Source organism: Chiroxiphia lanceolata, chromosome 5 (genome assembly GCF_009829145.1).
Source record: "Chiroxiphia lanceolata isolate bChiLan1 chromosome 5, bChiLan1.pri, whole genome shotgun sequence".
In the NCBI taxonomy this organism is placed as follows: Eukaryota; Metazoa; Chordata; class Aves; order Passeriformes; family Pipridae; genus Chiroxiphia; species Chiroxiphia lanceolata.
Window position 1 is genome coordinate 65,647,662 of NC_045641.1, and position 15,183 is coordinate 65,662,844.

A 15,183-nucleotide genomic window follows, 5' to 3' on the forward strand; every position below is an offset into this window, starting at 1 on the left:
GATACGTGGACACAGTCTGGGAGAATTTTTCACTGTAAAGACAGCTGCTGTAACACAGTAGGAAAATAAATACTCAGAATTGTCACTGCCAGTTAAAAGCCAAAAATACAGTTTGCAATGCTGGTCTAAGCTCATCACCAGTTTCTTATCTGGAAAAAGTAAATTCACAGCTCCTGTCTCCCAGAAGCAGTGTTCTGCTTTAAACATAAAACATTAGCATGGTTTTTCTCCCCTCTGGGAGATAACCTGAGATTTGGCAGAAGATATAAATCTGCTTGGTTTTTCTAGTTTGTCAGCTATATTCAGGGAAATGTGACAGACTAGATGGCTGAAGAATCTTAAATCTTCCAGGACTATGAGGTTTTATTTTTGGTCAGATTTAGGATCATCCTTACTTAGGAAAAAAAAAAAAGAAATTACAATAGAGACTACAATAGTGAAGCCCCTTAACACTGTAATAATTCTTCTCATAAATACATTTTAAGAGATTAATCTCTAGTATTTATACCTGATCCTTCTCATTAAAATCACTAGGAGTTTAGAGTTGTAATATTATCAGAATTCATTCTTTTAGTTTCAATTTCCATTATATAATTACAAGAACACATAATTAAAAAAAAAAAAAAAGATCCTTGTTAAAAAATGCAGGAACAAATGGATATTCTTGACATTTTACAGTAGTGCTGGTGGGGTTCCCCTCCACTACCACATAATGCAGAAATTTTTATTGAAAGTTGAAGCAAGAGAATTTACTAGAGCTTGGAGTAGGCAAACAGCAGGATAACAGACCTTAAGTGTACCTTTACTTGACTGAGAAAATTCATGTGATGTTAAGACTGTCTCTGCTGTTGAGATGTTTTGTTAAGAATATCTTGTTTTAGGGATCAAACTGTCATTTTTCATTCATAGCCCTGTCCATATGGGAGCCATTCACAGAGTGTCTATCTAACAACTTACAGAAAATGACTGAAAGAAGCCACAGATTTGGCTGCTTCTTTAAACTTTCCTGTTATATGATTTTCTTCTTCTGTTTTAGTCATCACACATTAGTGTGACAACAGAAATACTTATGATAGGTTCATTCACAAGTTTAAAATGTCAAGGCAGGAAAGCATTAACTGAGAATAAATCATCAATATCAGACTGAAGTATTACATAAGACCAGTTTTCTGCAATAATGAATTCATATGCTGCACTGAAAAGCTGAGAGGAACAGAAGTCCACCACTTGAATTTCTATAATTGAAAACAAAGCGGATTTGAACACAATTAACACACGTGTTCCCAAATGAAGCTAGTCCAGAATTAATGTGTACTTTAAATTGGAAACTACGGATATAATTACTTAATGGACTACAGAAGTCAAGAAAAATATAGTGTGACCATTTGTCCAAATTCTGAAAAAAATCCACAGCAACTTGAGAAAATTATATGCAACATAAGTATTAGAAAAGAACTGATCTGTTTCTGCTCTATTAAAGTGCTTTAGTAAACAGAGTAAGATCCAACTATCAAACAATCAGCTGTGTGCTGTGCCCAAATGTTAGGAAGTTTTCCCAGACAAGAATTTCCAACCACTTTAGCAAAAGGCAGAGATGGTCTTTGATCCCAAAACAGCACTCCTCACTCAAAAATCCTAATATTCAGCTTTAGAAAACTGTAAAATTCAAGCCAACACATTCCAAAAGGACTGATGATTTTAGAAGCCAGTATCTGTGTGCACTGCAACTCCTGAAAAGCGAGACTTTCAGAGAGCTGATATTTCTCTACAAAGCAAATAAACACTCCAGTTGGGAGGGAATGCAATCTGTAGATATTTGGAAAATCTATCTAAAAAAAAAAATGTTCTTGAGAAAGACAGGAAGAAACCTCTTTATGTTACATCCCAAAACAAAGCAGATGGAATTACTTAAAAGGGGAGAGGCCAATTTTATCATTAACACTTGCCAAGAGTAACAATGATAAGATTATTTTCAGCACAAAGTGATCAATGCCCCCCAGCATTCTGTGCTAGTTCCATGTACCGGGTACTCCAGCAACAGTGAAATCCTCCAGGGACACAGACAAAAACTGCAGCAGAGCTTTTGAGAGACATGACTGTCATTTGAAACAAAACACCACCAAGTAATTCCAGAATTTGTAGAATACAGACAGGCAGAAACAGTTTTAGCAACTCACGTTGGTAACTTCAAGGTGAAAAACAGTCTGAAGTCCACTCACCTTTTCACTGCTGTGGAAAGTTTAATTCCAATGTATCCATTTCTTCACAGATGTTTTGAATTTAAATTGATTTTTCCTTCCAAACTAGAAACTGTACCATGAGAACACCAGATAACAGTTTTCTCAAATCCAAGAAAAGTCAAAGTTTACAGGAACAACACATGACTTGAATCCACGAATTCCCCATTTTGTAAAGGTACATGTGTTACAACTTACAGAGGAGAGAGCGTTGTTTTTGTATTTAAACTTCATTGAAATGTTACAATTTTGAAGCTAATGAGGTTTGTTTGTTTTGTTTTATTAGAAAAAATACTCAGGCAAGGTCTACAATCATCTGTCAATTATAAATGACTTACAAGAAACTCATGAAGCAATAAAATTAAAAAAATACAAATACAAACTATATCTGAAACACTTCTATTTGGCAATTTTATAACAAATTCAAAAAAAAGAAACAAAGATTACGGATTACTTTATAGGTACAGAAAAAGCAGTAGGTGAAGTGCTCAAGCAAAAAAATAAAAAACCAAAACACTGCATTTTTTTTCAAAAATAAAGTCACATCACTACAGATTTTATGAATAATACCCTTGTTAAACAACCATTCCAGAACATCTTATATTAGTGGTGCTTTTAATCTGCACTTCATATCGTCTGATAAGATTATTTTTTTGTGTATATAAGTAACATTTTTAACCCACTGGAGCTAAGCAAGACTCGTGTCAGTACCAATGCAGAATGCATTTGTATTACATTAGGATATGCTCACTTCTGCAACCAAAGGGTTACTTTAAGTTTTAATCTATTTAATAAAAATTTAGTGTAAAAACTGCTGGTTAATAGTTTCACTGTAGTAAACTCCTCCCCAACAAGGAGGACTAACTCTGCAGTTTGACTGCATATATCCATACAAATTTTACATATTAGTTCCTTCCAACAGCAAGGAAAAAACTAATTTTGTGTTCACTATTAGAAAGGAGCGCCATGAATTAATTATGGGTACTATTCATCCCTCTAAGATTTCTGGGAAGGATGTTCAATGTCTTTTTGTTCTTACAACAGATATTAACAGTAGTATATAGTCCCTTAGGTATGTAAAAGAAGGTTTATTTTACTGTTAAGGAAGGTGCTTTTTTAAAACAATTCTTCTGGCAGCACTAGTGAATTACAATATCCTTCAATATTATTTCTACCGTAATATATACATTTTAACTTTCATGCCTCTAGAAAAACATCTACAGTACATTTCATAATATAAAAATATATTACAAATCTGCTGAAATATTTACAAGCAATGTCCTATTATCTATATGCAACATTTTTGTCTCCATACAAAGACTAACAGGTTAGACGCATCTCTATTTGTCAGTTAAAAAAAATCCACGGCTTCTTGCTTATTAAGCAAGAAAATGATTTTACTTTCCTTTTCAAAGCCAACTTTGGTGCATAAAGGATTGAATTTCTAGATTACTTTTTTTTTAAAAAATACCATTTTCTTTACATCTAGAAAACATTAGGCCAAATAAAGTATACTTTACAAGTGAATGGGGATCCTAAAGGGTCAAAAAAGCAAAATAAATCACCAGTAACACTATTTGCTTACGCAGAGGTTTCTCAAAACCCGTCCATTGATACGGATCACATAAAAGCAGATCTTATTAACATACTACACTACTCCTGAAAAGGGGGTCAGACATACTGCAACACTCTTAACATCTTTAAACCGTACTATATGTATTCAGAGTTGACTGGAAAAGACAAGCATTCCATCAACATTTGTTTAAACATCATAATCCAACATATTTTAGGGATCTGCAAAAGGACACAAGGTTACAAATGACAAATGATTACTATCCACCATACTCAGAGGGCAAGAGGATAATCCCTTGGTAGCTGTTCTATTGTCTGGCACGTGTTATATTCAGTTAACATGGACAAGAAGCCCAGTAGCTTGTTAACAGTTCTCCTGGGAATTGTGAGTAAATGGTGATGGTTACTTTTTCTTTTCATCAATATAGACTACTGTATCCACTAAAGAAAAAAGCAGCTTAAAGAAGCAAGCATGCAAAGCCTTTTAGTTGTTCCACTAAGTTGCCAGAAGAGTGTTTGCTCAGTCTCCCACTGTACCATTCCATGAAAATGTGGATATACAGTAATATATTAATATATATTCCACGGAAGCATCAACTTCATTCACAGAATGTTTACACTAAGCATAAATATTTATCTAAAAAAAAAAAAAAAAGGATGGGATTTGACTAATGTGCAACTTTATCTCTAAATCCATTGTCAGTGACTAAGACTGCAGGTGTCCCCACTTGCTTGGTTTTTACCTCTTCAATCTCTTCTGGGGCATTGTTCTGTAAAAGAAGATGGTATAGATTTACATTAAAACCCTGAGATGTGAATTTCAGCCAGCTAGAATATACTATGAAATCATGACTATATAAAATCTACTTTCATTTAATTTGATTAATACTGAAGGTAATTTCTGATGATCCCGTATCAGTGTACAATTTCAGGTATTTATTTCAAACTTTCTATTAAAGTCATCATTTTAGCACGATATGACTCTCTGTCACTGAATTCCTTTAACTACCTTTTCCCCTTGCAAAGTTTTGGTCTTCCAATTTTATGTCTTTCATCTTCCTCAGTTGGTCCCAAAATCTCATTTCACTAACACATTGATCCATACTGTTAAAAATCGAGCACAACACTTTGTGTGGGGATCTTAATTTTATGTGGGAGAGATAGAAAGGTTTAGTCATTTTTCTTCAAGGACTTAATCCCAGAGATCACATTTTAAGTTTAAAAGATTATTTTTTTCCTTTTCAAGGCAAACTAATCTATTAAGTTCTGCAAAGGTAAACAATATAAAATTAACATCTCAATTAGATTATAAAACAGTCACTGTGTTAAGCAGTTTTAAAACAGAGAATCCAATTTCTTCATAACATTTTTATGATCTACATCAATAATTCATGTGTAAAGGTAAGTATTTTAAATACTTACATTTACAAAAATAGCAGATATAGTATGATTTACTTTCATATTGTAAACCAAGATTTCATTAATTTGATTAGTGAAATACACTGAATATTAAAGGTGAACTGAAAGGCTTATTGCATTACAAGACCTTAGATTAGTGTTCTATTTACTGCTTTAGACACTCAGTCACTGGATGTTAAGGAAGAAACATCAGAACACTGAACTTCTGTTATGGTAGAAAAAGCTTTTTATTTTTCATGACCCATTTTCATGAACTTTTAACATAAGCCCATAAATATGTATCTTTGGACATTCAAAATTTAAGAATGAATTAAGCATTTCAGATTACCTTTAAAAACTGTACACACACACAGAACTGTGGGTACTGACAATTATGTGAGTGCACTAATAAAGAGGGGGAGGGAAAAATCAGGAAATTATTAGAAATCAGATGGATTAGAAGCCAATCTGAAGGCCCAAAACCACAAATGTGAAAGTAGCTTAAAGGTAACATGTACTGTCCCCTTCTGTCCCCATATAAAGAATCTCATATTAAAAAATAACAGTACTTGAATACAAGTACAAATTTCAAGGTAATACTGCATGTATTACAGTTGAATATAAAATATGGAAAGATAAATTTGGACTTTAAAAAAATTGGTATACAAACCAGTATGTGATCTTAACAGAAGGGATCTTTCAGGATTCCACTGTATGTACCTCCTTTACTAGAATTTCTGTACACCAAGCACAAAAAAGTAAAATACACTTGGTAAATACACACATTCCCCGTTTCTCAGTAACTAGAGTTCAGTTCAAGAAGTAATTCTGAAATAACTTAAGACCTCAGAACTTAACTCCTGGACGTTTACAGTATCAAGGCTCCCTGGTCTGGTGTATAGTACATTAGGAATCCTGATTTTCCAACGTCAAAAAGTTAAGTGAGGCTTAAGATTACATTCGAGTAAAGAAAGTTTCAAAATTAAGATGTTACCTGTATATGTTTGGGTCCAGAAGCAAGGCAGTATCTTTTGGTAGTTTTGATAAATGAACTACTTTAGTTTTTAACTGATGTCGTTCACTTTCATTTACCCACACATCAGGCAGACTATGAATAAATAAATAAAATAAAAATATTCAAAAAAGATCAACTGTTTTTCTTACCATAAAATTATGTGGTAAACTAGTACATATGAAGTTTTTTTTAAGTAATCTCCACATTTCCCTGGTTAACAACCATCTTCACTGGAATGAGGAAACACAGCCAGCCTTTACATGTTACACTTCAAAGTTTTTTAAGTTCTCAGTGTGAGACAGAATTTAGAATATTCCAGAAGAATGCTAAACATACACACAATGATAATGGCACTACCTATTCCATTGTAACAACTTAATGTGAAAATGGGTAGCAGGAAAAACAACTGCATCTTTGAAAATACTTTATTTCACTGGGCATAAAGTTCTTTGATACTGTTAAGAAAAGTAAGTAAAGGACAGAATATAAAGCACACACTAAGCTTTGCCTTACACTGATTTACTTGCTCCAAGTTCAAAGGTTTCAACTTCAAAATCCTCCAACTTTGTTGAAGTTAATCATTTTACTATCTTCTGAGGAAATCCACAAAATATTTTGGCTATGTAACAGTTCTCATTGTGAGACAAAACTTGGTCTTTACACATTAAATTGAATTGTTGTTTCAGTGCCACTTGCAGTGAAACTTGTGGAGAGGGCTGGAGATAACACACACAATTATCTCCATTTTGCCCTTTAATTACTTGAGTCCAAACATGCCTAATTCAGAGTGGCTTATTGCACTGCTGCTTCTTTTATTAGAGGTACATTGGGCTCTTAGGGTCCTGCTGAGGTTTTCAGGTACACCTTATTGAGAGAAGCACTGGGCTTGCAGAGCTCATCACTGTCTTACTGAAAACCTGCTTTCTTGTCAGGGCTGTGCAGAACAAACAAGGCATCCCTTTTGTTTCCACTACTGGGGAAAAAAAAAAAAAAAACCAAACAGGCAAAAAGAAAAGAAAAAGAAAGGCAACTCCCAAAAAAGCACAAAAAGCCCACAAACAAAAAATCCCCACCCAAACCCCAACAACCCCCTGTGATTCTTTTTAGCCCAGGAAGTCATTTGGGGTTTTCCGGGGTTTTGTTTTCTTTGGGGTTTTGGTGTTTTGTTTTTGTTTGGGTTTTTTTAATTATTATTATTTTTTATGTGTCCTAGAAGCCAAAGATTAATTTTAGGTTGGGGGAAAAGTTTACGTTTGTAATTACAATCTAAGCCTTTGGAATAAATTTCAAATTGAGAAACCCAACACTTGAAACCAGCTAAATGTAAAAGCCCTTTCTCTGACCAAAGACAAATGCAGTCCTACAGACTTTTGCAATTTATTTTACTGAATCTTCATTTTGCAGCCATGAAAGTGAGCTGTAACTCAAATTCAATTTTCTGGTCAAGCTGTTCAAAACATGAAACGAAACCAAGAATTTCTATCCCAGCAGGAAAAGGAGCTTCTCCAACAAAACTTTTCAGATAAAGGCAGAAGAAAAAAAGAAAAAGAAAATAAGTGGGGGAGGAACAACCCAGGAGGCAATCCATATATCCATTAAGGCTTATGGATCATAAAAGGTGGAAAACCATCATAAAACTTTTTCAAATAACGCCAAAATCAGTTTTTGGACAAACAACATCTGGGAGACGTTTTCAGTAGAAACTATATGCTGAAGATGCAAAATGAAACAAATAGCAAATAAAAAAAAACTTCTCACATGCAAAGACTATTTGAAATATAGGTAAAGACAGTAACTCAGTAAGCTAAGAAGTATTGGCACCAAGACTAAATTCCTGCTCTAAAAAAAAATACAAGAAATTAAAAGTTTTTCCCTCATATAGGAAACCGGTTAAAGACTAGCTTTTATTTTTCCTGAAAAAATACTTAATGTACACGTAACCTTAAGCACTTTAACAGTTGCTCAGAAGAAGTTAAATCATTACTACCAGATCCATCTGAAATTCAGGCTGATGGAAAGTCATCCCCACGAGTGCACTGCACTCCTCTACAGTGTGAGTGCACAGACTGTACAAAAACAGACTGATGGCATGTGCCCAGACACCTTGGCATTTGCTGTTCTTAACTGTAGTAATCAAGATGAAATTCAATCTACTGTACACTCAGTAATCCAACACTGCATCGTTTAGTGATGGAATATACCCTCTCCCTAACCCAACCAAGATGCAAGAAACAGCAATATGAAACATTATTCCTTTGACCTGACCAACCAAATCTCTATTCTATCAGGGATGTCTTAACACTTCTGAACAACTTGTCTTCTCCAATGCAGAGATTCTTAATACTGAATTCATCTGCGAGAGCAAAAAATTCATTTGACTGTATAAAAACGTAAAAACTGCTATTTTTATTTATTTTTCACGTTCCCGGTGTTACTACACTTTTTAATGGTTTTTATCTTAAAATGCAATTAACTGTCCTTATCTGTAACATTTTAAAAATAATAACTTCAGAATGCTGTTACACATAGTACTGCCAGCTGCCCTAAAGGCAATCAAAAATCTATGTTTCTTTACTAGAATATTTTAGTTATTGTCTCCCAAGCTGAACTGAAACTTGCAGTCTACAAGTGCTGCAGTGAGCAGCAAAGATGCAGACACTTCAAAATTCCACCAAGATGTCAACCATTGCTGCAGATAATTTATCAGCAACTCCAGTCCTCTACAAATACAAGTTATAACAGACTCACGCTGCCAAGTTCACACCACTGCACACAACTAATTTGGGACACTACAAAGGTGATTTAAACCACCAAAGCAAAGGTAAATTACTGTTATGCCACAGCTTTATCACCATCCCACTCAATCACCTGAAAGCATCACCAAATCAAAAAGGTCTCTTTGTTCTGTAAGTGTTAGAAGAAAGATGAGAACTCAGCAATTTCAAGGTAGATAAATTATTTCTAGAGGATATGTACTACTTCATACATCCCAAGACTACCCAAGGGCCGTACCTTCATCCTACTACTCATTTGGAACAAAGCAAAACTTTGAAAAGAAAGAGGAAAAAAAAGCAGTCAAACGTGCTGGAAAAGCATTCCAAGCTTCAGTGGGAAAATCCAAAGAAGCAGCAATATGACATGGACACCTTAAGGGGCCAGCTGTGGTTATTTTACTGCTGAATTGTGGTACCCAGGCAAAGACTCATGGAGTTCTACTGTGACAATGATAATTGCACATTTTTCAGTACCTGACAGTATTTTTATATTTTTATTTTCATCATGACGAATCAGTGTGTAAAACAAAGTTGCCTCAGTGGTAAGTTTTCTTATGTATATGGCTGCATAGTGCATAGTGACAAAATGTATTAAAAATATAGATTCAAATTTACCTGAACTCGTATTAGAGCCCAAAGACTTGAAAATTAAAGTAAAAAAAAATCAATGGAACATTGCTTATTAATTTTAAATTTTCTAAGTTACTTTTTGAAAAGCATGTTTAAAATATTAACTTGAATTTAAATACTCAACAGCACAAAATAATATAGTGACAGACAGTTCATTTATCCCACTGTAAATCCTTCCCCATTTAAATCCTAGCATATCACTAGCAATATACTCACATGTCCTCAGGTGTCCAATGAAGCAAGAGTTTTATTTTTCCAGAGTCTTCTTTTCTTTTAGCTATTACCTATAATAATTACATAAATCATAATTAAAACCAAATTCCCTATTTTTGGCTCAAAAACTGTTGTTCTTCACGTTCAACTGCACATTTACAAAAGGGAGGCTGTTTTACTTGCTCCAAGTTGTATTAATTCTATATAAAGTGTAGATATCACTAGGTCACAGACAAGAAGCAAGAACTCCTTTCTCAGGATTTCTCATACCAGTTCACAGTAGCCCAGTACATAAGGTACTCTCCAGAGAATTAAGTGTAGGAGCCCGAGGTTAGACTCCCATCTTCAGCCAGCATAAAACAGAAACACAGCTATGGTGCAAACAAATGCAAAATTGCAAAAATGTTTGCAAGAAAGAAATTAAAAAAAATTATTTGCTATTTTGAAGCTCGTAATCGGAGATTTATGGTCAAGTCTGCAAAAGTTACAGCAGAAATGGGAGTAAAATCATATGTCTGTAATAAATATGTTCTGAAGACCTGAAATTGTTCTGCAAAGAACTTAAGTCCATTTAAATTTTTCACTTAAAACCACAGTTCAGCCAGGCAATGTATGCTCACTGCAGCTTTATTTGAAAACGTTCTCCCTACATTCTCTACATTGCATGCACTGTCCCAGAAACAAAATGGAAATTTAAAGGAAATGTGCATCAGAGTTGTCTCAAATTAGAAATGGAGTTCTGCTGACCTCTTCTGGAAAAAGAAAACAATTTCACCGTATAAATTGCTGTGTATCTCACTCCATTTACTGTGTTACAAAGTTTTAACATTTCAAAACACATGTTTCAATACATCACTTCACTGGACTGAAATAGGTAAAAAAGCTACAACCAGAGAACAGTTTAGTATTCAAATATTTTACAGAATTAATTCAAGCCATGTCAAAGGTGGGGGAGGCACAACAGGGTAATATATAAACTGCATTTTTTAATCAGTGTAATATCTGGTCTTTAGGTTAAATAGAAATGCTTGACTTTTTCCATCTAACAATTCAAAGAATTAGAGCACAAAAACTTGACTCCAATTTAAAAAAAAAGCAGAAAAAAAAAACCAGAATCAAGTAAAAGGAGAACTCTGGATGGCAAACACATTTCTTGAAAAAGGTTTTATTAATGACTGCATTCTAAAGCTTTCTATATCTACGAAGAAAAGGGTGGGTTAAAAAAAGTATATATCAATAAAAGGATGTGCCTTTTCATAGGACATGAAGGGTATCTATGGCAGCTGCTTAGAAATTATTTATATTATATCTGTCCTGTACATACTGTATTGTGTTGGCATTATTTTTACAATGCATAAAAAAATAAACCTACATCATTCACGTCCCTTTTCAGACAACAAGGCAATTTTATCTTCATATTTCTCACCTTTCAAATTAATGCCCATGATAGTCACACATTTCTTCTTCATCTTAAGGTGGGTCACACAAACTTATTATGCTATTTAAGCCAGGCACCACCCAAATTCAACGCCCTAATGCCTGTAAGTGATGCAAAATGTGTTTGCATCTGAGCTATCATCAGCTCAGTGTAACAGTGCACATCCCTAGGACTGCTTCTAGTCTGCCTTTTCTTTTTAAAGCCAGTTTTAGGTTGTGTCTCATCAATAAAGCTGATGTTCAGCACAAGCCCACACAACTGCGGCAGCAAAAGAGGGCTGGGAGCTTGGAGCAGTTCCCCCACTGGTACAACCTCTCCCCAACTGAGGTCTGAGCGATTTCAGACCTAATCAACCTCCCACCATCTCGAGTGACGCACGCACGGATAAGCTAAAAGGATTTTCAGCACTTCCTTCAAGTTCATCTGAGGCAATTTTAGAGCTCGTTCCTCCCTCTAATTCCACCTCCTTATGAATTATTCCAAAAGACAGAGCTGAGCTCCCACAACTGAGTAGTCTGTCTGGATAACCTTTCAGATTAAAGCATGCTGTGAATTGGAAGAGAATCTGCCTTTCTCACAGCATTTTAAGATCCACTTTTGCCCAGAACACTAGAATGAGATTTAAATACAGTAACAGCTAAACCACCTGCAAATCTCCACTTGCAGCTGCTGCTCAGTTGCACATAAAGTTCAGGAGTAATCATTTGGAAAAAATTTCTAATACAGGCCACAGATATTTATAACAATCATCAGTCTCGTAGAACAGTATGAAATAAGTTTCGTGCATACAAAATCATCTTTTATTTATGGAAAGAGACAGAGTTCCAGACTTTGAATCATGTTAAGATTAAACTGGAGCTGAGGACATGTCAGTCAGCATTCCTTCCTTGGACTGCAGTTCATCTTGCATTAGTCTGCCAACTCGAAAACTATCCCTTCTCATTTCATCCCATCTCTTACTTCTTTTCTTCAGCTGAGTCCTCTACCTTTTATGTGCCTACATCTCCCAGTTTGGTTAACAAAACCTGAGGTTATACAGTTTTTTGAACTTCTGACCCCTATACTCCAATTCCCTACTTTTTCTCTGGAAAAAGGATGTCTTTCCTGTTCAAATACAACTGAAATTCACAAAATAGGATATGGAAACAGGACTAAAGGCCAGTTCTCCACCTTGGGGAGGTACTTGCCTCCTTCTAGCAATTCACTGACATCCTGGTGTAAGTTTATTAAAAGAAAAAAAAATGGGTACAAGAAGACATTTATTCAGGATTGTATCCTTTAAACTGGGGAAAAACAAGGAAATAAACATAAATTTCAGATCAGCATCTTTAAATATTCAACTACAGTCAAAATATTCCTTGTGATATATTAGCACTGTCACTCACAACTAAGGAAATGCCATCTGAACTGCTTTCTTATTTAGACATTTTTCTGTAACACGTACCTGCTGTTAGATATTTCCCCAAGAGTATCAGACAGCAAGCCTTTCAGTTTGTGAGCTACAACAACTACCAACACTGCTTTTTAAAAGTTAATTTACCAACAGCAATGGACAAATCAACAATATAAAATACCCGCTATTACTTGTTTCTGATTCAATGCCTACAGCAATAAGAGGAAACCAGAAATCTTTCTGAAGGGTTAGATTTTTCAGACACACAGGTAAACAAATAGAATGCATAATAGGTATACTTACAGTACTATGAAATACAACACTGTGGCCTTTTCCTAAACTTTCTATATGTGCTGAGAGATTAAAGCAGATGGCTCGATGTCTTATAGCATCCAGTGTTTGTGCATCGAAGAAGTCATGAGGTCTTGCTGGAAAAAAAAGGAAAAGAGATCCTCAGTGTTCAACACATTCAAAGCACACAAACAGAATCAAGCACGTAAACAAGTCTGAAGTGTCATTAGTAAATAATTTATCATTATGGCAACAGTGCTACCTTGTCAGAGAGTTGCAAACATCAACTGAGAGGAAGAAATTACTCCAAGAGAAGCACAATTCAGGTTTGGTCAAAACACACACCCTGTGGATCAAACAGCTGTTTTGAAAAATGTAACTATACTCGGCTGGTTTCATTTCAGTTTCAATAATGCTGAATAGTCAGGTGAAGAACTCCACACTACTACACATTTCTTTCCATGTACAAGGTGTCATTCAGTGTTCTTTGACAATCAGTAAACATTTTCTAGCCAAGAAGAACCAAGTGCATCCCACACCACACTTCAATTTATAATGAGTAAAGCACAATTAACATCCATACAATATTTTTACAACTAGTCTATAACCAGCAGAAACTAATAAGGACCTTTTCCTTTTAGAAAAGGACTTCTATAGTTAAGTTTTTCTCAAACACTAAAAAGAATTTTGATCTGGAGTGTAAAGAAGGTCTATCAACTCCACACTAAAAGTACTTTAACTAAAAAATAATTGCTACAGGGCACATATTTGCAAAGTGTTAAAAATAATTTGCAAAAAAAATTAAAATTACCATATAATACAGTAGTAAAATTACATTAGTAGCATTCCCATTTTCAAGCCTTGAGAGTAGTAGTTGCTAAATAACACACTGAAATTAAAACTACGAATAGGACTTGATATTACATCATCAAATATGTATTACCCTGAAATCTGCACAGTGATTCAAAGTTCTGCTGCCTTAATTCAAAACAACTTCTATATCCATCTATCCATTATTTCAAAATGAACTACAAATTCCACTTAAAGCTTGCATTTGCTACTTAAAGCTAGCATTTGCATTAGTCCCACTCGTGGGACTAATTGTTGTTAAGCATTCATCTGTACATTATGTTCTGTCCCCACTCCATCTCAGTTGGATACTGCCAATTAGGCAATCATCTCACTGAAATGTTTTCTCGCTCTAAGTGGTAATGTGGAACTGCAGCTCATGCTGCAGGTGGTCAGTGATGCAAGCATATAAATATTTTATAAATAAATATGAGGGAGGAAGGAAGGGAAGATGGAAAGAAGCTAAAAAAATAAAAAACAACCAAATTTTTTCTTTTCGTTTCATACAACAAACTTCTTCAGGATTTACCACTGGATAATACTCAACAGATGCAGAAGAAAGGGGACAATTTTTCCAAGGCATTTGAGTAGTTTTATTTACCCCTTATATTACTCCTTACTGAACGTTAGTGCTTTATCTTCTATATATATCTTTACTCTGAAAATAATTTTGAAGGAACAGATTTAAGTATCTCCCTTCCTGCCAATCCTGCTTGACTTATTTAAGTCAAATAAATTAACATCATCATACCAGGAACCTACTAAATGAAAATGCAAGCATTATGTAACTAAGGTAGTTTTACTGTAAATTCTATGAACAGTAACCTTCCTTATCTCTCTTACATTCCTCCAGAGAACTGTATTACGCTTTTTATTAACCATAGTGTCACCTTTGCTAATGGAAAAGCAAGTGACAGTCCTGTATTCTTCAAGGTAGCTTCAGAATAGCAACACTGTGACCTATTTTAGAGATACATATTTTCAGTATATTTGGTTCTATACCTCCAAATATCACCAGACTACACAGATCAGGGAACAGGTATAAGGCTATCCAGATGAGAAAGCAATCTACTGACTGTAATCCTAAATTATTCCAAAAAAAAAAAATCAAAATTTCTAAGACAAATCAGATCTTTACAGCACCACTAATGTAACCAGCTATAAGGATGTCTCCAGTAAAACAAGTTTTTATCACAGAAGTGCTAATTTCCAGACTTATAAGAACATGTATTGTTTACAGAAAGGACAAAAGAAATGCAAAAGAGTTTAAGAACGGCAAGATGTTAAAAAAAAAAAAAGAAAATCAAGTAACAGTAAGAATTTTCTTTATGGAACATATTTTCATCACATATAGCCACAGTTAAGTCTCCTTT

The 15,183-nt window shown here is 34.6% G+C and overlaps 1 protein-coding gene across 3 annotated transcripts in view; it reads right to left on the reverse strand.

Annotated features, from left to right (window-relative positions):
- Positions 1-2,496: 2,496 nt before the first annotated feature.
- The window catches only part of AEBP2 (AE binding protein 2), a 46,134-nt gene continuing 33,447 nt past the window's right edge, over positions 2,497-15,183 (reverse strand). The window contains exons 5-9 of one of the 3 annotated variants that reach the window (XM_032688853.1): positions 12,974-13,098; positions 9,843-9,910; positions 6,202-6,315; positions 5,878-5,944; positions 2,497-4,579 (exon numbers count right to left, since the gene is read on the reverse strand). In XM_032688853.1, the coding sequence (XP_032544744.1) occupies positions 5,890-5,944; positions 6,202-6,315; positions 9,843-9,910; positions 12,974-13,098 (362 nt within the window). In that variant the 3' untranslated portion in view covers positions 2,497-4,579; positions 5,878-5,889. The remainder of the gene's footprint in view (positions 4,580-5,877; positions 5,945-6,201; positions 6,316-9,842; positions 9,911-12,973; positions 13,099-15,183) is intronic. The other 2 variants (XM_032688854.1, XM_032688855.1) reach the window with 2 other exon arrangements.